The 25,631-nt window shown below is 43.0% G+C and overlaps 3 protein-coding genes across 3 annotated transcripts; 2 read left to right on the plus strand and 1 right to left on the minus strand.

The window, feature by feature from the left end:
* Nucleotides 1-324: 324 nt before the first annotated feature.
* On the plus strand, nucleotides 325-12,363 carry ARL10 (ADP ribosylation factor like GTPase 10). The gene is made up of 4 exons (XM_036748831.1): nucleotides 325-486; nucleotides 1,550-1,718; nucleotides 3,444-3,619; nucleotides 6,423-12,363. The coding sequence occupies exons 1-4, from the start codon at nucleotides 325-327 to the stop codon at nucleotides 6,597-6,599; spliced, it is 684 nt and encodes a 227-aa protein (XP_036604726.1). The 3' UTR covers nucleotides 6,600-12,363.
* Nucleotides 12,364-13,350: 987 nt separating this feature from the next.
* On the minus strand, nucleotides 13,351-22,213 carry NOP16 (NOP16 nucleolar protein). Its single transcript, XM_036748832.1, has 5 exons — nucleotides 21,979-22,213; nucleotides 21,774-21,879; nucleotides 17,394-17,469; nucleotides 16,019-16,125; nucleotides 13,351-14,385 (listed from the first exon to the last, which is right to left on the minus strand). Exons 1-5 carry the CDS (start codon nucleotides 22,083-22,085, stop codon nucleotides 14,242-14,244), a joined length of 540 nt encoding a protein of 179 aa, XP_036604727.1. The 5' UTR covers nucleotides 22,086-22,213; the 3' UTR covers nucleotides 13,351-14,241.
* Nucleotides 22,214-22,226: 13 nt separating this feature from the next.
* Nucleotides 22,227-23,869, plus strand: HIGD2A (HIG1 hypoxia inducible domain family member 2A). Its single transcript, XM_036748833.1, has 2 exons — nucleotides 22,227-22,613; nucleotides 23,486-23,869. The coding sequence occupies exons 1-2, from the start codon at nucleotides 22,457-22,459 to the stop codon at nucleotides 23,656-23,658; spliced, it is 330 nt and encodes a 109-aa protein (XP_036604728.1). The 5' UTR covers nucleotides 22,227-22,456; the 3' UTR covers nucleotides 23,659-23,869.
* Nucleotides 23,870-25,631: the final 1,762 nt, after the last annotated feature.

Here is a 25,631-nt window from a genome sequence, read left to right on the forward strand (position 1 = left end):
GCATAATGTTGGGGCCAGGACGCTGCGGTCCCAAAACAGGTACCAACGGACTGCAGATCTAGCTTTTAGGTGGCTGCTTGCCTAATCAAACCGGCTCCAGGAAGAGAACTCGTCCCCTTTAAGAGGGCGGGGGTAAAAATGAGGAGAGGGACTAAGAGTCTCCAGCTGCGACACAGCTGGGCTGAACCGGCTGCTTCAGGGCGGGATTTTGCGGGGTCTGGGTGGTGGCTTGGACTCTGTCTTGGGCGCAGGCTCTGCCTCCGCCTCTGGTTCTGGCTCTGACTCAAGCCCAGGCTCTGGCTCCGCATCCTGCTGCTCCTCCTCATGGCTCCACGGTCCCTCAGCCACGTTATACTGTTGCTGGGTGGTGCTGTGGCCGTGCTGGGCTCGGTGCTCTTCTTTGTATGGAAGGCCTACTTCAGTGACGATAGCGGGCGGCGGCGGAGGCCCTGGTGGGAAGCAGAGCTGAGCCCCTACGTGGGGGAGGTGAGCGGGATGGCTAGGCTAGGCGAGAGGTGGGCCGGGAGCCCGGACCGAAATACAGAGAATAATATCCTCCAGGCTCCAGCTCCGGGTGGATCAGATGTCACCCACCCATCTCCACTTCTTGAGAGAGCAGGCGAGGGGCGCAGGGTGGGCAACGAGTGACCTTGGGGTTTCCTTAACTAGTTAGCTAGTTAGTCTGGGTTCTCCATGTGCATCTGTGTGCTTACACCTCTGTGATTTTGTGTGTGAGAAACCATGTGTTCATAGTTTTGCCCCACCTTTTCTGTGTGTCTATCTATGTCTGCATTTCTGTTCCTGGGGCTGTACTAGCCTGTGTCCTAATCTATCTACATGGTGTGTTCTTTAGGTCTTTAGTTCTTTAGGTCTTTACCCTACCCTGTCTTGGATGCATGGCCAGTTCCTATGCTAATCTAGTTTTCTTACTTTTAGCATCTGAAGTCATAAAGCTGAAAGCCAGTTATATTCCCTTCAGTTTACAGATGAGAAGACTCATCTTACCAAGGCATACTCAGCTATTAAGAAGCAAAACCAGGATTCAGAGTTACATACTCTGATACCACAGCCATCTTCTCACTTGGTTCCCACAAACTGGGCAATGCCTAGTCTCCTGCTTGTCCAGGCTAACAAATGGAAAACCTGTCTTTCCCTTATCTTAGAGAATTTGACAGCAATATATTCCCGTGGCGACTTGGGGGGAAAGTTCTCTATCTCTGACCAATGCTGTGTAGTCCAAGAAGGGTCTTAGAAAATGCACAGCTCTTTTCCTGGGGAGGATCACACAGATTTGTTCTCAATACCTTTGGAGGCCAGGGTTGGGGTAGGTACAGTTTGGAATGTGTGAATGTCCTTTCAGTCATACTTAGGAGAGAGCTGCTGTTGATGCTGCCTTCTCAAATTGGGATCCTTTCTTGGAGAACAAGGGAGAGTCAGGTGTTTCTCAAGGGCTTCCTAGGGGCTCTAGTGTGTCCCAAGGAAAAGCACAGGATACAAAGCCTGCATTCTCCATTTTGATCCTGTGTCTCTGCATCTGCTTTCTCTGCAGTTGGATCCAGATGAGCGACAGGTCCTGGTGCTGGGTCTGGATGGAGCTGGGAAAAGCACCATTCTCCACTGCCTCTCAGGCCACAGAGCCAAAGAGCGCATGGCTCCCACCTGGGGTTTCAACTCTGTTCGGCTTCCCACTGAGAGCTTCCAGATGGATTTGCTGGAGGGTGAGCCTGGCATAGCCAACGCCCATAACAAGAGAACAAATGGGGGAAAATAATTACAAGGCACTCAGGAAGTCAAACAAAAATAATTTGTTAATGACATATATGTACATGTATACTTGTGCACATATATGCATACATGTGTATATGTGTATGTATATATGTATGTATGTGTGTATTCTGCCAATCCCTGAGCTGGTACAAGAGAAGAATCATAAAATCACAAAACGTCACAAGTGGAAGGGATATCAGAGGGCTGGGCTAGCTCTCGTATTTCAGAGTTGAGCAGAAATGTTCCCCTTTCTCAGGAAGCTGTCTCTTGGGGGAGACAAAACAATTAGGCAGTAATACAAGTCACTACCGCATATTCTTAAGAGCTAGAGTATGTAGTACAAACTCCCAGTCCTATGGATGTAGGGACTGGGGGGAAAATATGAGTGGGCTGGAAAAGTTGCAAATGGGTCATTGGAGGTGGTAGGGTTCCAGTTGGTTGCTGTAGGATGGTTAGGATTTGGATGGGAAGGGAGAAGGAAAGATGTTTCAAGCTCAGGGGAGGTCTGTACAAGCAAAGGTACAGAGTTAGAAATGAGCTTGGTGTGTTGGAAAACAGCCGAGATAATGACCTTGATTCAATCTAGCAGATATTTATTAGGTGCCTACCACTCACCAGGCACTATACTCAGCACTGGGAATAGGCACTGTGACTGTGATTTCATAAACCCCCAGGTGAGGAAACTTCCCTCTATTAATGCAGGTCGGTACCTGCTCTGCAACCTTTAGTTTAAGAGAGCTGTCTAGAACACTTATGATAGATAGAACTGTCTCTTGGGGAGACAATGACTTGCCCAGTCAGTATATATCAAAGGTGGGTTTTGATATCAAGTTTTCTGGCTTCAAAGATGGCTTTCTATCCACTATGACAAGGGATGTAAAGAAAAAAATAAAAACAGGTTCTCCCCTCAAGGAGCCTGCATTCTGTTGTTACTGAGGACAAAACACGTACGCAGGGAAGTAAATGCAAAATACAAAATAACTCTACTGTAATGGGCATCACCAATAACTAAGGAAATTGGGAAACATCTCTGTCTCTAGAAGGCAAGCAAGGTCGCTCAGCAGAGGGCTTTCCTTAAGAGAGGGACCTTCAGGGTGAGAGACCGGTAGCAGGAATGGGCTTGTTGTGTATGTGTATGTGTGGGTGAGATTAGGCAAACTGATGATGCTGGCCCAGAGGTCAGAAAGAGGTCAGTGAATGGAGAGTTTCCAAGGCCACCAGGATGGTTTGACACAGTACATAGTATGATGTGGTGGAGAAAACTCTTGATTTGGAGTCAGAAAACCTAGTTTGATTCCTGGTTCTGCTGTTTTTTGCTTTGGTGGCAAGTCCCCTCCCCGCTCTGGGTTTCAGTTTCTTGATATATAAAATGATAGGTTTGGATCAGATCAGGGTTTCTTAACTTGGATTCATGAACTATGAATAGGTTTCAATGGATCTGTAGGTTTTTTAAAAAATATTTTAATAATTGTATTTCAGTAAAATGGATTTCCTTTGTAATCCTATGTATTTTATTTGATACATCTAACATTCTATGAAGGGGTCCATGGGCTTCACCAAACTGCCAGGACACAAAACAAGATTAAGGACTTTGGATTAGATGATCTCTAGGGTCCCGTTCTACCATTAACCCTGTGATCCATCTGTCTGTCTTTCCCTTCATTCCCCCCTCTTAGTTGGTGGCAGCCAGAACCTGCGGTTTTACTGGAAGGAGTTCCTGAGCCAGGCAGATGTGCTGCTATTTGTGGTAGACTCTGCTGACCGGCTACGGCTACCCTGTGCTCGGCAAGAGCTGCATATGCTGCTGGCAGAAGATCCAGACCTGCCTGTGGTTGTGGTAGCCAATAAACAGGTGAGTGAGTCCGCCCTTGGGGGATGAAGCAAGTACTTGTCTTCAGCACCGCCTCACCTCATGTAGGCTGACTCAAGAATCCAATAATAATTACTATAACGACTGCTGATTTTTAAAAACTAAGTTTTTATTGATATCATTTGCCTTTTTATATTGATGTAATTTTCCCCAATATCTCTCTTCCCCTTTCAGAGAAACATCCCATATAATAAATATTTTAAAAGACAAATAAAAGAAAAAGGGAAAAATCAGCATAACCGATGAGTACATCAAAGTGGTGTGAAAATGTCTGATGTACCATAATTTTTGACTTCTTATCTCCGCAAAAGGGTAGAGTGGGCGTGTGTTCACCTATTTCTTCTTTGGAGCCATACTTTTTCTTTGTCATTTTGCAGCATTCACTTTTTTGTGTATTTCTTTCTGTTTATATTATTGCCATTGTATATGTTGTTTTCTTGGCCCCTCTTACTTCACTCTGCCTCGGTTCATGTAACTCTTTCCATTTTTCTCTGTATTCATCACATTCTTCATTTCTTCTAACCTAGGGCAATATTCCATTACATTCCCGTATTACAGTTTGTTTGGCCATTTCCCAACTCTGTTTCCAGCTCTTGGCTGCTACAAAAAAAATGCTGCTAGAAATTCCTTGGTGTGTATAGGAACTTTTCTTCCTATCCGTGGTCTCTATGGGATCACTGTAATTCCTTTAGTGCTTTAAGGTTTACCATCTTTTTCTTCAGAGGTAATTAGTACAAGCGTTATTATCCTCTCTCTACCGAGGAAGAAACTGCCTCTGCTAGGGTAAGTGACTTGCTGGAGGCAATTTCCTTATCTGTAAAATGGGGATAATTATAGCTTCTAACTAACTCCCAGGGTAGTTGGGAGGATACAATTAGGTAAAGATTGAAAAATGCTTTGCAAACCTCAAAGTGATATGTAAATAATAGTTGCTAGTCATAGCCAGAAATGGCAGAGCTCAAATTTGAACCCATGGCACAGGACTGTGGGATTTAGGGGTGGAAGAGACCTTAGAATCACCCAGTCCTGTCTCCCCCTCAAGAGTTTCACAGATTAGGAAACTGAGGTCCAGAGGGGATGGATGACCTTGCCCAGAGTTACTCAGCTAGTAAATTCTAAGACCAGGAATTAAACCTGTTTTCCAGCTCCATATCCATTTTTCTTCACCTGCACTATAGCTGCACAGAGGTGTCTCAATTTGGGGGCTTAACCTATGTAGGACATGTGAGTTTTAAAGAAGGAACAAGACATTAGAGGTGATCTCACTTTGTAGGTGAGAAAATTGAGGCCCAGACAGGAAAATTAACTTGCTCAGCCTTTGTGTGAGGAAGATTAATCTGGCAGCAGTGTTAAAGGCTGAAGGGAAGGGAGACTAGGTTGGCAGGCTTATTAGAAGCCAACAGATTTTACCGTGATTTCATTTGCTTAAAATGGAATCTAGTGTAGAGAAAGAACCTTGGATTTGGATTCAGAAGACTAAGCCATTTCCCTTTTTTGGGAGTCCATTTACTGATCTGCAAAATGAAATTCAGCAATCGTTACTTGCCTACTATATTCAAAGCACCGTGCTAGGTGTCAAGGATATGAAAATAAAAGGAAAAAGTTTATACCCTCAAGAAGCTTAGGTTGTACTGGGGATTCAAACCAAAGACTGTTGATTCCCAGTTTAGGGTTCATTCTGATACAAACATCTTCCTAAATTAGGCTGAGGGGTCCTAGAACAGGAGTGAGGAGAATGGGGAAGGAAAGCTGACTTTTCTGAATGAGTGCATGATGAAAGAATTGGATTAGATGATGTCTAAGGTCTCCTTCTGTCTTTATGTCCTTAAGTCCTGCTACTCATATAAAGCCCCTAAGCTGAGGCATCCTCTAAAGCTATGTTGTAATGGAAAAGAACAAGGGATTTACAGTCAGAATCCTCTGATTCTGCCCCCCACCCCCATTTTTATCTAAGAGCCAGTGTCTCAATGGGAAGTATGGCAATTCTAGGTATGTCGTGAATGTCAGGAGGGCAGTCAGGCAATCAACAAGCATTTATTAGGTACTTACTGCATGTCAGTTCTTGTCCTACGTGGCGGAGATAGGCAAAGAAAGGCAACATGTAACAAATTTTATATATATATATATATGTGTGTGTGTGTGTGTGTGTGTGTGTGTGTGTGTACATATATATACATATATATGTATATACGTATATATGTATATATATGTATATGTATATATATATATATATATATATATATATGTATATATATATATATATATATATAAAAGATACATGCAATGGAAATTGTTGAAGGCCATTCCAGAGGGAAGGGCACTCGGGTGGATTAGGAAGAGGTAGGAGTGGGGGAGGAGGGAAGGAGGTGGATCAGGAAAGGTCTCCTGCAAGAAGCTAGGATTTGAGTTGGGGAAGTCATGAGGTGGAAGGAGGGAGAGCATTGCAGGCATGGGGGAGAGCCAATGAAAGGAATCCCTCCTTCAAGGTCCACCACTAACCAGTCTTTAATCAGCAAAGCTATCCAGGGACCACCAGAATAACTACAGGTGGCAGGAGGTGGTGGTAGAAAGAGAATAATGAGAGCAGAAGGAGGTGATGAGGGCAGGTAGATATGGGAGATGAGGGAAGTTGAATCCACACTAGGAGACTCCACTATTGTGCCCTCCCCAAAGTCCCCTCACCCCAAGCAGGGCTAATGACCTGCTGCCCTCTGGGGTAAGCCAACTATAGAGTGACAAATGCCATGGTATTGCCATTCATACTTGGCTCCCTCTTCATCTGTAGGATAAGAGTGAGGCCTTGAGTGTGGCTCAGCTGCAGCAGGAACTGGACCTGCAAGCCTTTGGCCAGCGTGAGTTCTTTTTACTGCCAGCCAGCATTCCCCCAGCTGGGCCAGGCTCTTCACCTCCAAGCATTCACCATGTCTGGACACTGCTGTTGGACCTTCTCTCCCAAGCTTGACTGGAAATATACCTTCTGGGGTAAGGGCTTCCCACTCACCTTCCCACACAGCCCAGTCCTCCAGCAGTTTACCTGATAACCATCAAGTTGGAGAGGTGCTTTTCTGAGGATCGCTGAAAGCTCTGGATTTGGAGTCAAGACCTCGGTTCCAGTCTAGACCTTACTAGTTACTTTGGAGAAGTCACTTCACCTCCATGGGCCTGTGTCCTCATCTGGAAGATGAGGGGTTGGTCCAAAGTGGTTCTTTCCAGATATAAAATCCTGGATGTGGATCCTAAAATCATAATCCTGGTGCTCAGAGGAAAAGAATTTAGGAGCTCGATACTGTTGGTTTCCTTCTTTTCCTAAGGTTCATGGATTAATCTGGGTTCCCAGGAAAGAAATCCATGGAGGAATACTTTCCTCCTCTGCCTACTGTACCTGGGGTGACTATGGTAGTGGTCACCTTTCAGGGAGCCCCACGGTGAGTAGCCCCTTTAAGCTCTGCTCTCAGAGCACAAAGTGACCCTTTGGATAACCTGCCTACAGTGCCAAACCATCTCATACAGGAAGTGGCCTATTAACAATACTATAGTATAATGGAAGAAAACACTGGATTTGGAGTCAGACAACTTGGACTTGAATTTAGCTGCGTTACTTACAACCCATGTGACTGCAAGCAAATTGCTTCTTTTCCTTGAGCCTGAAGTCTCTTCATCTCTGCCTGGTACAAGGGCAAAAAGAACCCCATCTCACAGGGCCAAGGTATGGCTCAAGAGAACTTGGTGCTGACCTCACAGGGTTGTTGTGAGCAAAGCGTTTTGTGAACCATAAAGCACCACAGAAATATAAGCTATTGTTTTTTGTTGAGGAAGCATGGCATAGCAGGCCCAGGAGTCAGAAAAACCCAGGTTCAAGCCTTGCCTTGGACCGATACTGGCTATGTGGCCTCAAACATATGGAACCCAAACATATGGCTATGTGGTTACACTCCTTTGCTTTTTAAGAACTACAAATTACAAAACAGTTGCCTAACTGTATTGGTAAAGGAAGTTTCATGACTGGCAATTTGTTACACTATTGAAATCATAGGTCAAGGCTAATGCCCCAATTATTTGTTATGTTATTTGCTGTCTAATTTGCTTCATGGATTGCCAGGAAGGTGAATGAGGAAAGTTTCTTTTCAGGGTCTGACTAGTGGTTAGGAGTGTATAGTTTTCATGTAGGTAAAACAAAGGTACAGGGCTGGGCCCAGAACTGGACTGAAGATAAAGTGAGATTGACTTTGTGAAACTGTGCAGCACTTTTAATGATCCCAAGCTGCTGGCTTCAGTAAAAGCCGCCCCCACCCCCTGCCTTTTTTTGTCCATTAGAGCATTTTATTTGTATGTTTATTTTACACCCTTAGCAAAAGAATCCCAGGATTTTTCCTTCTGTGTTTTCATCTTGCTTCCTCATGCCAGCTGAGGTTGTAAGCACAATGAACCCAAACCAATGGGATGGTAGCAGATTATTCTGCCAGTTTTCCAGATCTTTCAAGTGAACACACCACACCTGTTTAACCTGTCCATGAGGTTCACCAGTTTTTCCTGCTCTGTGATCATCAATGACCTCAAATTCGCCAAAGTAACATGCTTCATCTTCATAGTTAAGAACTAGATTACTTTGGAGCATGGCCTAATAAGAACCTGGCATTTTCCTCACTTTTCTGCATTGTTGATGCTTTTGAGAGCATCTGCTAGGACATTCATGGGCACCATGGTGGCAGCACTGCAAGATGGCGGAAAGAGGACAGGATGGGTGAGCGCTGAGAAGTATGGGACGTGCAGAAGCTCTTCTTAAGGCCAGCATTTCACCCAGTGATGCTACGGGGCTAGAAATCATGGAATGTCACATTGAAGAATCAAAAGTACTAGTGACCCAAAGGGCAGTGAGGAGACTGAATAATGGAAAGAAAGGGCATACTACCAATGATGAACTTGAAGAATGGTATGGAGACTACTATGGGAATATATATAAGTAAGCTGGACTAATACAGAGACACTTAGCTGAGGTGTCCCTGTCACTGTACTGTGACCCTGATCAGACACGACATCTCTCCAATTCCCTTCCTCAGGGCTGTGACACTCCAAAACAAGCACAAACCATTAGTAAGGTGATGGAAAAAAATGGAGGCAGCTGTTGTGTAGTGCAATGAGTCAGAAGACCTAGGTTTGAGTTGTGCTACTTTGTGTGACCTTAGACAAGTCACTTCCTCTTTTGGAGGCCTATTTCATCAACTGTAAAAACAGGGGGGGCAGAGTTGATGATCTCAAAGATGCCATCCAACTTTAAAATTCTGTCTTGCATGTTCTTTCAGATGGCCAAGAGTGAAGCTATCCATGTACTGTGCATTAACTCTTCTCCTGCATCTGTCCACATAGGCTGGCAGGGGCAGAAAACTGCTTGGTGAAATCATCCCTGTAGGTCAGCAGGGCTGAGCTTGAGCCTAAGGCCAAGATAGCAAGCTCCCCATTTAAAATTCTTTTAGGAAGCAGGCCCAAATTCCAGACTCAATCATGTTTCCTGGTGCTGTTATTTATATATCGGATGATGGCCAACATGGCCAGGAAGGGCAAAATGACTAAAACTGTGGATGTTGTTAATGTTAAAGCCTGTCCAAGAGGGCAATGGAGATTGTTCCACTAAGCTTTTTAGACTTTTGAAAGCTGTGAAAGAGAAACTGTAATGGTGTCAACTGTTAATGGACTTGTAGGGAATTTAAAATCTGGACTAGCTGTCTGCCACTACCAGGCCAGCACTCTCAGGGAATGCAAATAAATTCTATAAGTTAATTCTACTAAACACCATCAAGTGTTCCAAAGCCAAATACAGTAGGAATTTTAGTTTGTCTATGCCAATGTTCCCCTTGAAGCAGCTAATAACCATGTTGAAAGTATGGTTAAAGAATAAAAATAACACCTGTATGGGGGTAAAGAGGCTTGGATTCTTGTGAGCTTTACCACTAACTGTACATATGCCCTCAGGCAAATCACTTCCCCTCTGTGGGACACATCTGCAAAATGGGTTAGACTAAATGATCTCTAAGTCCTTTCTAGCTCTGAAATGTGAGGATTCTAATGTCGGTGATCACACACACACACCCCTATCATGCATATATGTTGACATATATGATACAAAGCTAGTTCTATAAATAATGGGAAAAAAAATTTGGCATGGGCCACATCAAGTAAGAAGTTTGAGTTAATTCTCTCCATTAGGAAAAACATCCCAACTCCCTTGTTTTTTAGATTGAGAAAAAAAAATTTAGGAAGATAAATTTTTATTAAATCCAAAAGTAACAAAAATAAACTTCAGTTCCACAATGTAGCTAAATTAAAGGAGCAAGATACATCCAAGTGAGGTAAGAATGAGTCAAAGGCGGCTTAGTAAGTACTCATCATACCCTGTCTACTTTTGGTGTAGACAAAAATTACCACCACCACTTGAAATTCTAATTAGCTGTCCAGTCATTTTGAAATGTCTTATTTCCCATGGAATCTTAAAAGGTTAATTTGTCTGACAAGTATCAATTTCAGATTTTAGAAATGTCCTTTGCAATTTGAGGTTGTCTAGAATGATTTCCTGACTTTCCTTGGGCCTATGGATCACAGCTTCCTTTTATAAGTAAATATTATGTTTGGAACCAGCATTGATCTAAGATTTTGTGAATACTTTTCTCCCCACCAAAAAATCCTAAGAGTTGGGGTCATTTGGGAATTTTCAACAAAGCTTTATTGGAAATATTCTTCAGGAATGGTGCTGCACAGAAGAACTAGAGGCTCCTGGGAATTGTTACCTGGGCTAGCGGGTTGCTAATCACAGCATTACCATCACCTCTTTCTGAAGTATCAGTTGAGTTATAAGCTCTCCTCCCTGATTCATATCTAATTATTGTGCTTCACAATAGAGATTGTTAACAAACTCCTCATCTCAACTGGTACCCAGTAGGACAAAACAAAAACATGAACCTTATTTGCTAAGGACTCTTAGCAGCCTTCTAGTTCTCCTGGTGCTTCTTCCTCAGCTACTCCTAAGCAGTAATTTCTCTCACCCAAATCTCTGACCCTGTGGAGCTCAGCTCCCAAACTATTCTGCTATAAAGACAACCCTGGCAACCCGGTTCCTTTCACTACCTGAATTCCATGCAGCTGGCTCCTTACCCTATAGCCTCTGCCTTGGAGGATCCAGCCTAGGTATGTATGCCCCCTTCTTTGACCCCAAACTTACCTTGCAGTTAGACAACAGCTATGTCATCGAGAAATTATGTATACATTGAGCCCGTCTTTTGATTGACTTTGACTACATACGTTAAAAACCTGTTGAGAGCCATAGGATTTAATGTGACAAGGGATCTAGAGATCATCCAATCTAATGTCATCATTTTACAGACTAAGAATCCAAGGCCCACGGAGATGAAGGAATGTGCCCAAGATCACACAGATAGGAAACAGGAAAACGAGGATTTGAATCCAGGCCCAGTGATTGCTGATCTACTGTCTTTCCACTGTTAACAGTTTGGGAAGGTTAAATGCCTACTGATGGTCTAAAAAATTTACCAATTGTTCCTCATGACTAGGATCTTTCCAGCTTGGTTCTAGAACTAAGCTTCAGGAGGGGTGAGAAGTAGACACAGCTCATTACTCAGCATATTGATCTGAATAGACTACTTTTCTTCAAATTATAGTTGTATAACCAGTGTTCAGGACATAATCATACTCTCAGTAGAGATGCCAGAAATTCTGGCCCTTTATCCAAATCAAAAAATGAGCTAAATAGGCTAAAACTAGATAATCTAGAAGGTCCCGTGCTGCTCAGATTATAACAAAAGTGAAGATAATAAACATGAGAAAGCATATTTATTTGAATAAAAAATGTAAAAATTTTCACAGGAAATATTTTTAATACAGTATTTAATGATAACTTTTTTCAGGTTATGTGTGTGTTTTTCTTCTAAAGAGACCTCATTTTAATAGAGTCTGGACTATAGTTGCGTCAATGTGGGAAACTGAACTGACTTTTGTGAATACTCAAGCTAAACACAGCCATGAAAATAATGTACACTTTTGTATTTCCAAGGAGAACTCTTCACACTCAGCCCCCATGCAAGTCTAGAAAATTAGTTCTTTGTCAGAGGAAACAGTGCAGACACGTCTGAAGCTTCCTCTGGCCAGGACTTTGATTCACTCACTCCAACAAGCCAGCAGTGATACTCAATGCCAAGAAACACTAGATAGACACAACTATGTGGCTTCTACCACAACAGTGGCTTTCAAAACACCAGTGTTATCTTGGTCTCCCAACCCACTTGTGAGATCCAGGTAGACTGGAAAATTGTACAACAAACAATGCTTCAACACGGGGCGCATTGCTTTGGTTATGGTAGGCACTGAAAAATGTTTGAATTAATGTCATTAACTCAACACCTTAATACAGCAGTTAAAAACTATTAGGCTACACCGGATCTGGGTTCAGAGAACAAAGGTATGAATATTATTACTTGTGTGACCTTGGAAGACACATCACCTCTTTGGGCCGGTTCTCATCTATAAAATGGTGATAATTCCATCTATAGCCCTGATCCCCAAAGGTGGTTGTCAGGATGCCAGGAGGTAACATAGGAAAGAAAAGTGCTTTGTAAACTTTCAATGTTGTTAGCTAATATTAGCTGAATCCCTTTTCTGTTAGTATCAAAAGAATTTCCTCTCAGATTCCTATGGATTGTAATCACATGTTTTAGTTTAACTTGGTGGCCAAGCAAAGCATGAGGGGAGAAACCTCAAGCCTTCCCTTCTCAGGAGCTATCTGGATGGATGCCTATTAATAAAAAGAATAGCCAGCATCCAATTCTGAAAGGTAAAGTGTTAGTCTTCTGCCTAAAAGCTTATGTTTACAGTTTTTCTAAGGAGGTACATAAAAGGGATTATTGGTGGCTAAAAGATAACTGTGAAACTAAATGCCAAAAGTACAAAATAAAAGAAATGTTACAAAAAAAACCCCTCAGTGTTATTTAATATAATTTTGGTTTGGAAGAGACAATATGGTATTATGGGAAAAGCAATGCACCTTGGAAACAGAAACCTTGGTGACAGTTTCAGCTCCACTTCTTACTAGGTACATCATCTTGGTAACTCCTTCAACTTCTCTTACCTTCAATGTTAACAAATCTGGAATTGGTTGGAAGACCTAGGTTCAAATTCTAGCTCTAGCACTTGCTACTGTCAACCCCCCTGGGCCTCAGGTTCCTCATCTGTACAATGGAGGGACTGGAGTAATTACTTTTAAGATTCCTTCCATCTCAGTTTGCCTGAAGACAACTTTGGGTGGGTTGGTTTAACAATGACTGTTTTCTTCAAATAACTTAGAACAGTTACATATGATGAATGAGTCTTATTTAGTCTCCAAAGGACAAGAATAGGGATGGAATGGGTGGAAAGCACTGATGTCAGTTCCATAAATGGAATAATTTCCTAGTAATTAGAGTTGTTGTCTCAAAGCTAGGTCTCCATTGCTAGAGGTCTTCAAGGAGTATCTGGGTCCCCTGGGCAAGTGTGAGAATACTATTTAGTACAGATTAAATTAGACCACCTGAGGCTGCTTCCAGTTCAGTCGTTATAATGCTATATGAAGATCACTCCTAGCTACTTCCCAGGACGGCTGTTAGAAAAATGCTTTATAAACTGCAAGGCACTGTCACTGTATAAAAGGCAGTACTCTTAAGACAAATAACAGCTGATATTTACACAACATTTTATGGTAGACAAGCACTTTACTTATTTTACAACTACCCTGGAAGGTAGATGGTACAGGTAACAGCCTCATTTTCAGATGAGGACACTGAGTAGAAGAGAGGAAAAAATGACTAGCTCAGTTCAATAAAATACAATAAACAAACAGGAGAGGCAGTGTATAGCAATAGAAAGACTACTATTTCACTCTAACAGCTTAAGTACTTCCTACTAGCCATGTGACCCTGAGCAAATAACCTCGCTGCTTTTGGGCCTCACCCTTAAAATGGGGAAAGCTTAGCCTGAAAGAAAACTTGGGTAGGCTAGGACTGCTGTCTTCAAGTATCTGAAGGACTGCTTTGTAGAAAAGGGGTTAGACTTTTCCTCTTTCTCCCATGGAGCAGAACCAAAGGGAAAGCCGTACAGAGTAAGACACAGCTTCATCAAGGGCCAGAAGGGTGCTTTAACTGCTGGGGGTAAGTGTGCTGAAGGAACTTCCAAGGGCCCAGACTCAGGGGAACGTTGCCATCTTAACCCATTGCCTCTTTTTTTCTGTAACTGACAGACAGCTATCTGAAAGCTTCAAAGCCACATGAGCTTTAATGTTCAAAGACAACATAAAAAAAAAAAATATCCCTTCTACAGAGGTAACTTGTTCTGGCTCCTCCCCTTCTCCCAGAAATCTTCTTACAGCAACAACACAGCTCCTTTCTATGATCCAGCACCAGCTAGGAAAAAAAAGACTGGGTACAACCTTAGGGAAATCTAAGAAAGTATGGATGGGACTCCTTTCTCACCAAATGTATTTTCCCACCCAGTTCTCCAGGCCACCATCCACCCAGGCCTCCAACAATGTTCACTTAGCTAAGACACAACTGGATGATGGCAGAAGTCCTTCACTCTACTTCCATTTTGTTCTTCTCCAGGGAATCAATAAAGGTTTGGAACTCTTCAGGGTAAAAGCGCTTGTATACATTAATCTTGCTCTTGATCTGCTTTGGAGTGTCTTGATAGTAGTTCTTTTCATCCCGGGCCATTGCCTAAGGAGGAAACAGAGACAGACCATCCCGAAAGTTCATGAGATAGCCTTCTTGCTCCATATATCTTTTCCTCCATCTAGACCTACTCTTCAAAAAGTAAAGCCCAAATCTATACAAGAATTAAGTTACCAACCAACAATACGCTGTTCTGCTCAATCTCAGAGCTGAAGGATCCTGGGGGAGCTATTTCAGGGACTCTCATACCCCAAATTCAGGCACTTTAGGAAAATCCAAAATGAAAACCTATTTCAGCCTTGCTAAAGGAGGAAGTGGGTAAAAAGAGGGCCACATGCTTCTTTATGGTATGAACAAAGCAGTGGGCTAAGAGGCAGCCTAGTGTGTTGGACTTAAAAGAGTAAGCAAATCTGGGTATCAAAAGTTCTAAAACATAGGCATATAACTATGGACAAGTCACCTTACCTCTCTGAGCCTCAATTTTCTCCTATATAAAGTGGTGTAACGTTAATGGGATATGAACGATCTTCCCCATCCATGTGACCTGCTTTGAGCTCTGGCCCAGCTCACAGATATGATACATCCTAAGTCACAGAGCCCATTGGGAGAGGAGCTTGCTTGTAGAAAGGCTTTCACATCTTTTGCTAATTTCTAATTAGGCACTGAGTCGTGAGGGTTGTGATGCCTTCTGGCTCTGAGAAGCGTGTATATATATACACTCTTGAGTTGGTATTTTGCTTTCAGGGTTCACTTATGAGAAGGATCTTGTGATTTCCCCAAGTCAAGACTCTGAGTAGCCATATGTTCAGAACCCCCAACTGCTCAAATGTAAAGGCTCTCTCGATCCAGTGGTGTATGTAAAGTGCATAGCAATATTGCTGTGATTCAGGCAGTCAGAGCCCTGTCTGCTTTCTCTGCCTTTCAGGAGGCTGACCTTTCCCCTGAACTGGTGAATGTAATTAAAGAAAACTGCTGACTTCTTTTAAGTTGCTTTCCTTTAAAAGCAGATCAAAGAAACTGCTAGCAGGCCATCCTAGGTATGGTAGAGTGCTTCCTGTTACAAATGGATGGGTAATGGGGGTAATGTTTATACTGCCCTCCTCACAGAGCTGTTGTGAGCAAAGAGTACTATAAACCCTGAAGTGTTTCATAAGCAGGAATGATCACTCTTCTGTTCTGAGCAAAGTGCCTCCAACTTGCTACTGTAGCAAAGGTTATTCCTATAGGAATGTAACACATCACATTGCCAATTCCTGTATACATACCTCATAGGTGAAAATAAAGACTTCCTTAAAAAAGAAATAGATACATTTTGTTTTGACACATCAGTCACTCTTTAACAATCATGTCTTCCTCTCTCAAGTATTTTTTTCATAAAAAGTTGGGCAAATAATGTGGAAATATGTTTTTCATAATTTCATCTGTATAATGGGTATTGTATTCCTTGCCTTCTCAATAGGCAGGGGAGGGTGAGAATTCCAAGTGGGGGGTAAAAACGTTAAGCAAAGCCAAAGCAAGTTTTATGTCTTTCATGCAAATGCTCAGAGGGAAATCACACATGTTCATTAACACAAGCCATGCAGCCACAGTGCCAGGATGCTCAGGAACTTGGGGATAAGGGGCCAATGGCCCATCTGAGAAGGACCTAAGAGACCCAAGAGGTGAATGGAATGCTCACCTTATAGTTATCCCCATGATTCTCAACCATGTAGCGCACATAGTCAATGAGGTCCCGTGAAAGGGTATTACCCTTCTTCTCAGGCAGGCTGGCCTCCTCTTCTAGGTCTGGAAAGAGGGAAAAAAATATAGCCCAGTCTTTTCATTTAGATTCTCATTAACATGTAACTCATCACATAGGAGACAGCTAATCTTCCATTAGGGTGGTAGAAAGTACTCAGAAGTATTCAAACCTGAGTTTGAATTTCACTCCCACCCTCTAGTTGTGACCTTGAGCTGAGTCACTCATTTGCTAAGTCTGTTTCCTCACCTAAAAACAGGGATAATGACATCTCTATTACCTACCTCACACTGCTGTGATGAGGAAAACAGTTTTGAAACCTTAAAACACCACAAAAATAGGAGTTGTTATTGTTTTCTGACAGGATATAATTTCCCAAAACTACAGGTAACTAGACAATACCTTAAGGCAACCAAACTACCACCAGGAACTCAAATTCAATCTCTTTTTCCACATTTCCCCACCACTGCCACACAATTTTTGAGTGTAATACATAACTCAAACTATTAAGCATTAGGTAACACCCCAGTCACCCATCCCTTTTTTCTCCCTTCCCAGCAAGTTGGCAGAAAGAACAGTGGTTCAGGGCATCAGAAGCCCAAAATCAAATTCTATTTTCTATGTGACTTTGAACAAGTTCATTAACCTGAGTCTCAGTTTTCTCATCTATAAAATAAAGAAGTTGGATTAGATGATATCTAGAGTCCCACTCTGCTAAATTCTATCATCCTATGAACTCCCTGGATTCTGGTACTAGCTTTGCCACAAACTCTGCTCTCAGGCAAGTTACTTTCCATTCTTTAGCCAGTTTCCTCATGTCTAAAGAGTTGGCCTAAGTGCCTCTAGTTAGGTCACATTCAATCCTTTGATTCTAAACTCTTCTGACTGCCCATTCTATTATGACAAAGCACAATCAGCCTCTGTCAAAATGTGCTCGGCCAAAACCTAAGCTCTCCATCTGCATAATGATTCATTCCTAAAGTATATTCATGTCCATAATTAACTCACTACAACCCAGTCAGATGAGGAAAGGGATTTTTATTCCCATTTTATAAATAAATAACCAAGGCTCTGGACGGCTAAGTATTGCCTGTGGTGATATTAGTAAGTGGTGAAACTAAAATAAGAATTCATGCCTTTTGACTCACAGTCTTGTATTGTTTCCAAAATAATCCACATCAGGAAGTCTACACAGTTGTCTACACATGTTTATTTTAATTTTTAAAAAACTGAATCTGAAGACCAACTTCCAGACTCATCTGGAGGTGATGAGATAGGAGGCACATATTCCAAGTAGGTATAACAACATACTTACCATTCAAGACATACGGCTTCCGAACTATCTTGCTGGGTTTTTTTTCCTTGTTAACATCCACATCCATTGCTGTTACCTATAAGGAAAGACGGTCTATGAAGAAATGTTTGGAATATGATTTGACAATTTCAGGGGATATGGGGAGAGATTTGGAAATGATTGTGATGTTTGAAAAAAACTCAAAAGCCACTGATGAAACTACAATCAAGTGTTCCATCACTCTGTGAAAATAGCTTCCCCAGCGTTTGCTCCTCAACCAAACACACTAAAGTCATTTGCTGGGGTGTCTATACTAAGGCTAGCCAAAAAAAAAAACAAAAAAACCAAAAAACTGGCAGCAAGGACAACTTCTCTCTAGTCAAGTTAACAAGCTTTTAATTTCAAGTTAACAAGCTTTTAATTAAGTGCCTGTTATATGCCAGCATGATGCTAAGCTTTAGTGATCTTTTTTTTTTTTGGGAGGGGGGGAAAGCAGGGTAATTGGGGTTAAGTGACTTGCCCAAGGTCACACACCTAGTGTGTCAAGAGCCTTAGGTTGGATTTGAACTCCGGTCCTCCTGACTCTAGGGCCACTCTAGGGCTGGTGCTCTACCCACTGCACCACCTATCTAACGGGGGGGAGGGGAAGGGGGAGGAGGAAGACAACATGCAATCAACTATGTACAAACAAAACCTATACATGATTAATTAATATAATCTTTAACATTAAGGATGACAAAGAAAGGCATCTTGCAGAAGGTGGGATGTTTTGTAAAGCAGATCAAAAGGACTGGGTAATATTGGATGGGGGTGGGGTGTATGTGGAAGTATAGGAAGGAAGGAAAGAAATACTAAAAAAATTAAGTGCCTGCCACAGCTGAGGCAAACATAGATTTAAGTGACTTACCCAGAATCACACAGCTACTAAGTTTCTGGGGGTGGAGCTCAGAGCTCTATCATATACTATGATACCTAGTAGCTGAGAGTGAGATGATGACTCCTAGATTGTCAACCTAGATGACTAAACATGATGTGCCCTTGACAGTAATAAGGAAGTTATGAAGGAAAGAGTATTTTAAAGAATAAAAATGAGTTACATTTTGGACACATGGAAATTAAGCATGACAGGACACCCAGGCAGTTGGAGGTGTGAGAATGGAGGTCAGGAGAAAGGCTAGGGCTGCATAAACAGATCTGAAAATAATGTTAAATGTAGGCATACATCATTTATTTCTAAGACCCCTTCCAGCTCTGATATTGTGTGATTCCTTTTACAGTTCTTCCTCAGGTCCCATATGTACATGTTCCCTGGAGACCTGAGCTGATCAAGGCTGGCTGTATGCCACATTTGTATTCAGAACAGTCTGATGCTTCCCATGTAGTCTTTTTCTTTTTTTGAGACAATCATGGTTAAGTGACTTGCCCAGGGTCACATAGCTAGTAAATATACAGTGTTCCTAAAGTCTGGACACGAAGGCAAAAATGCGTATTTTCAAGAAATGAAATGAATGAAATTTTCAACCACACTTTATTTAATTGGAATATTAACAAATAACACCTTCAATATGATTGCCATCATTCGTGATGCAAAGATTGATGCGCTTTGCAAGATTCACGTGAACTTGATGGTGCAATAACTCCACATTGCCGTCAATTTTCCTATGTGTCCAGACTTCAGGGACACGCTGTATATTCTTTTTTGTAAAGACTAGCAAAAAGAAAGAGTTAAGAACTAGTGACATGGCCATATAGTCCATTTTATTTTTTAAAAATACTTCTTTTCCTCCTCCCTCCCCAAGATGGTATGCAATCTGATATAGCCTCTACTTATATATTCATATTCAACGTATTTTCTCATCAGTCATAATGTAAAGAAGAATCAGAACTAACGGGAAGAACCATGAGAAAGAAGAAACAAAACAACAAAAGAAAAGGAAAGCAAAACAGTATGCTTCCATCTGCATTCAGACCACAAAATTCTTTCTCTGGATGTGGATAGCATTTTCCATCATGAGTCTTTTGGAATTGTCTTAGATCGCTGCATTGCTAAGAAGAGATAGGTCTATCAAAGTCAGTCATCACACAATGTGGCTGTTACTGTGTAAAATATTCTCCTGGTTCTGCTCACTTCATTCAGCATCAGTTCATAATGAGTCTTTTCAGGTTTTTCTGAAGTCTACCAGCTCATCATTTCTTATAGCACAATAGTATTCTATTGCCTTCATGTACCACAACTTGTTCAACCATTCCCCAACTGATGAATATCCCCTCAATTTCCAATTCTTTGCCACCACAAAAAGAGCTGCTATAAATATTTTTGTACATGTGGGTCTTTTCCCCATTTTTATTATCTCTTTGGGATACAGACCTAGAAGTGTTATTGCTCGATAAAAGGGTATGCATAGTTTAACATCCCTATGGGCATAATTCCAAATTGCTCTCCAGAATGGTTGAATCAGTTCACAACTCCAACAATGCATTAGTGTTCCAATTTTCCTACATCTTCTCCAACATTTATCATTTTCCTGTTTTGACATGTTAGCCAATCTGATGGGTGTGATGTGGTACCTCAGAGCTATTCTGATTTGCATTTCTTTAATCAATAGTAATTTAGAGTATTATTTCATATGACTATAGCTAGCTTTAATTTCTTCCTCTGAAAACTGCCTGTTCCATATAATCCATTTTAGAGATGAGAAAACCAAGGTCCAGAAATGTGAAGTGATTTGCCCATGGTTACATAGCAAATTAGTAGTAAAACCAAGACTAGAACCCACTTAGGTCTCCTGACTCCAAGTTCTGTGCTTTTCTTATTAGGCTTACTTTCCCACCTGAAACAAATGTCAGAGAAGCTGACCCTGGGATAATGTCATGGTCTTAAAAAAAAAAAAACAACTAAAAAGCTTGGGCAGGCATGAAGGAGGACTTAGCTTATCTGCTCCCTCACCCTGCCCCCCCCCCCCAAAGCACCAAGAGGCTACTGTGACAGGGTTTAAGAATACATCATTTCCATGAGGTATTAGGGAAAGTTCACTATCAAGAAGCAGGGGAAGAATCATAATCACCAGTTCTGATACCTGGGACAAGAACCACAAACTGTAAAGTCCAAAAGGTGCCATTAAATTAGTTTTGTAAGGCAAATTCAACTGGGAGAGTGTGAAAGCACTTCAGACCTAGGGACATATACTTAGACACCAGCCCAATGAGATAACAAACTCATCTTATACCCCTCTGCCACAGGAAAAGAACAAAGTGTAGAGCTTAGCTGGGGATTAGCTCACCTGAATGGGGGATTGCAGGCTATCTACTGGACTATTTTATCTAGACATTCCTAACTAGGTGCTAAACGAAGTTGTGCCAACCTGATATTAGAGTTCAGCACTCAAGTCAATAAATAAGCAATTACTGAGTACCCACTATATGCTAGGCTCCCAGCTACAGTCCCTGCCCTCAAGGAACTTAACTTAGGAAATGACATATAGAAATAAGTAGGTACAAACAATACACAAAGTAAATACAAGATAATGGGGGGAGGCGATGACAGATGAGATGGACAGGAAAAGGCACTAGCAAATGGGGGAATCAGGAATGGCATTATGTATAGGTGATGGCATCTGAGTTACATTTTGAAAGAAATAATGGGTTCTAAGAAGCAAAGGTGAATAAACAGTTACAGGCATGGGGAATTGTGAAAAGGCTAGAAGATGGGAGATAGAATACCCTGTTTGAAGGACAGCAAATAGGTTAACTTGGCTGGAACTTAGGAGACTGCGAAGGGGATTAATGTGTAATAAATCTGAAATGCTAGACTGCAGCCAGACTGCAAAAGATTTCAAATAACAAAGGAGTTTGTATTTGATTCTATGGGGAAAAGGGAACCACTGAAGCTTCCTGAACAAGGGAGTGACATGATGACCAGACCTACGTTTTTAGAGTATCACTTTGGCAACTATTCAAGTAATGGGCTGGAAAGCGTAGAGAATGGAGTGGAGACTGGAAATAGGACACAAGTTAAGGAGGCTAACAGTCAAGGTCAGAGATGATGAGAGCCTGAACAAGGATAGTAGCTGTGTGAATAAAAAGGACACTCATTTGAAATATGCGGCGAAGGCAGACCAGAGAGCAGGAGACATTTTTGCCTTTCTCTCTATCTCCAGCCCTTAACACCATGCCTGGCACTTAATGAATGTTTGATGAATGACTGACTGGAAGGCTGGTATGGGAGAGGGACGGGGTCGATGACTCCTGGGTGGGTTGGGAATCTGGGTGGCCCACCAGCGGCGTCCTCGACAGGAGGAGGAAGAAAGGTGAGTTCTCCGCTGGGCTCCCGGCGCCTGAAGGATCTACCTGCTAGAGGCTCAGTTTTGGGGCCACGCGTGAGTGCCGGGGGCCGGGACATACCTTTCTCCGGAAGGGCACGGCCCTGTTGGGGTCCATGGCCAGGCCCATTTCCGCCAGGTTCTGCTGCACCGACTTGGAGCGGTCCCAGGCATGACGGATGTGAGAGCTGCGGAAGCAGAAGCAGGGCCATGAGCGGAGCCCGCCTCGCCTAGCCTCCCTCACGGCCCCACACGCCCTTACCCCAGCCCCCGGCCCTCGCGCTCACCACTCGATCTTCGGCGCGGCTTTCCTCCGCGCGTTACGGTTCAGCCGCTTCCGGTTAACATTATAACCGAATTTCCGCCGTCGATTCTTTCCCTTCGCCTTAGGCATCTTGGCGACTCCGGGCCCACCGGTTCCAACAGCTCACACGCGCCCAACAGAAGACACCGCTGGTCCGCGTGGAAACTGTCAGCTTCTTCCGCAGCCACCGACGCAGACGTAGACGTCACCGCCCTTTCTACGCATGTTCTTGCGCACGCTCAGTGGAGCGCCCCGGCCAGCCTCTTGGGAAAGGTAGTCCTCCGGGCCGGTGGGATCCTCCCCGCAATTTTCCACCGCGCATGTGCCGTCGAGGGCTCAGGTTTCCTCCCTCCGTTGCGGTGATTTGACCGCAAGCTTTTGGCAGCGGAAGGGGAAAGGGCGGGCAAAAGAGGTCCTGAGTGTGGAGCAATCTTCGGGCCGAAAGGTCGGCGTGAGCCGCGATGTCATCTCCGGGGTCGGTGGCTCAGGAGATGGCCTTTGACCCCGCGACGCCCCCAGTCATTGAGGGCTTCACCCCCAGCCCGCAGCGTTTGCGAGATGAGAGCGTCAAGGACAAATTTCAACGCAAGATCCGTGAGAACCCGGTGGTGCCCATAGGTGAGGGGGTACAAGGGGGGCGGCATTGGAGAACCAGGCCCAAGGAGGGGGCAGAGAGCGCATGCTGGCGGGGAGAACCACCAAGGTCACCCCGGCGCCATCTCCGTCTCCCCAAATCCTTTCCCATCCCCTCCCACTTCGAATTCACTAACTTCGTGTGTCTGGTGCCCCCCCCCCCCCCCCGCAGCTGGGTGCAACCCTCTTCGCCCGCCCCCCGCCTCCCACGCCCCTGGGGGCAGGGACTGTTTCGTTTTTTGTCTTTTGCTTAACGGGCGCCAGGCTCCAGGTCTGGAATACCAAAGGCGCCTAGTAAATGCTTGTTGGGTTTAATTGGTTAGGCGCCTGGACCAGAACCGAGGTCTGCTGCTTGCCGTAGCTGGGGCTTGTCAATTTAAGAGCACAGGAAAGGGCGTTGCAGGAAGGGAACCCCTTAAACTGGGAAAGGGGCCTAGAAAACACGGAGCTGGGACGGCTGGGGTAGGGGGAGAGGGAGGAATTAGAGATTTTTATTTATTTGTCTTCCATAAATAGCCTATCCCATGCTTCATAATGACTTGTTTTGCCTTTTATTCTTTGTGTGTATTAGTTACTCGTATATTACTACCTCTCCTTGCCCCCTCCTCAACAGGTTGTAAGTCTCTTGGGGCCATGGACTCCTCTCTGATTGAGAACTGAGTAGAGAGAGGAGACAAAGCTCCTTAGGTCTTTTAAAAATTGTATTTATCTTTATAAAGAACCCTTCAGGGCAAGGATGTTGTCGTTTTTGTCTTTGTATGACTGCACCTGACATGGAAGGTATTTAATAAATGCATGTTGGTTGACTTCAGATTGATGTTAAACTTTCTCCTTCCACCTGGCTTGTTCCCCTGTAGGTTGTCTGGCCACAGCTGGAGCTTTGTCTTATGGACTCTACTGCTTTCACCGGGGCAACAGCCAGAGATCCCAGATGATGATGCGGACCAGGATCTTGGCTCAGGGCTTCACAGTGATGGCCATTCTCGGGGGCTTGGTGGTCTCAGCCATGAAATCACCCAGGCATCACTGAGACCAATGGCCCATTACTTGAGAGAGTCAGTGACCATTTGCAGGAGACCCAAGCAGCTTTCCAGAGAGGCATTGGAGGAATTTCTTGGCCCCATGTTGAAGCCATATCTAATAGTACTGAGTGAGTCCTGTGTTTCACTCAGGCAGAACTGTTGATAATGTAATGGATTTTTTCATTAAAGAATGAAATGAGTTTGGGTTTGGGAACAGAACTTGTTTTCAATTTTGTTTTGCTGGCCCTTTTCCTGCTCCTCCCAGATAGTCCTCATTGTATCATCCATGCAGTATCTAATTAGATAAGTAATTCCTCACATTCCATGAGTGTTTACAGTACATTCTTCTCACAAGTACCCTGCAAAGTAGATAGTACAGATATCTCCATTTTACAGATGAGAAATCCAAGTCACAGAGAAGCTAAAGGGTAAGTGTCAGAATAGCAATCTCAAGCTTTTACTCCAAGTTAGACATTCTTTTTCTGTGCCATGTGCCCAGCCTGATTGACAGAGCTCTGTGAGTTTAAACTTAACCTCAGTTGTATAATAGAAAAACAGTATGTCACAGCTGGATCAAAACTTAAGAGACACATTTAGTTCTGTCCCCTTGTTTTACAAAGGAGACAAGTGGTCCAATGAATGGAGCAGTGGATTTAGAGTGTGAGGACTTAGATTTGAAACCCAGTTCTGCTCACTATCCTTGTTCCCCTACATAAGTCCTCTAAAATCCTCTGGGTCTCAGTTTTTCTCATCTGTAAAGTGCTAGACTAGATGACCCCTGAGGTCCTTTTCAGCTTTAAATCTATAAACCTACCAAAACAGGTTCAGAAAAGGAATTTGGTCCAGAGCATCCACCTCAAGAACGTGATAGTTTTCTCAGGGAAACTAGCTTAATCTCAAGGCTCTCTGAAGTCTTCCAAGTAAGAGAATTGGACTCAAAAGTTAGCAAACCTGGATTCTGGGCCTGACTCTACCACTTACTAGCTTTCTGACATAAGGTGCTTTCTGAACACCCATTTCCTCATCTATAAAATAAGCATAGATAATTCTTGCCCCACTTCCCTCACCCTATTTTCAGGTTCAAGGAAGAGAAGGTTTTTAGTGGATACCTATCATGAGGACTGGCCTAGGGTAAGTGCAGAGAGGCTTGATTCATAAAGGCTGGCCCACCAGCTGGTTTGTTTGTTTTTTTTTTGGCCAGAGTAACTCATGAAATGTTAAGAAATGAAGATGATTCAGTCTATATCAATGAACACCTAAAAAGGAGGAGGTTTTCCCCCTTGAAACTAGTTTGTTTCTCTTTCCTTGTAAATATGGTTCAGAACCAGTTAAAAGCTGCGCAAGATATTACTTATTTTTATCAAGGTAGTGAAGGAAGGCTAGGATGGAAGCTGGGCCCTGGATGGGTTTCCCAAAGAATTCTCTGACAGCTGCTATTGCTGTTCAAAAGGGAAAAGAGGAGAGCTTCATACAGGGTGTCCCTAAAGTCTGGAAACACAGGAAAAAATGCATATTTTGAAATATTTAGAATACTAACAGACCATAGCCCCCTTGACTTCTTTTTCTGGGGTATGCTAAAGGAGAAGGTGTGCTCGAAGAAAATCACAGATGCAACACACTTGATTGAACACATAAAGAGGAAAAGTGCTAAAATTGATGGCAATGTGGAGTTACTGCATTGAGTTCATGTGAATCTTGCAAAGCACATCAACCTTTGCATAACAAACCATGGAAATCGTATTGAAGATGTTATTTGTTAATATTCCAATTAAATGTTGAAAATTTCATTAATTTCATTTCTTGAAAATACGCATTTTTGCCTATGTGTCCAGACTTTAGGAACACCCTGTAAATATAAAGGGATTCTGGCAGTAGATGGGAAGGTGGACAAAGTGACATCTAAGGCTCCTCATTCTCAAATCCTGTAATTTCCCTGAAATTGTACAGTATAGGGAAAAGAAATTTGGACTTGGAGACAGGG

The sequence above is a fragment of the Trichosurus vulpecula genome, chromosome 3 (genome assembly GCF_011100635.1).
Source record: "Trichosurus vulpecula isolate mTriVul1 chromosome 3, mTriVul1.pri, whole genome shotgun sequence".
Lineage (NCBI taxonomy): Eukaryota > Metazoa > Chordata > Mammalia > Diprotodontia > Phalangeridae > Trichosurus > Trichosurus vulpecula.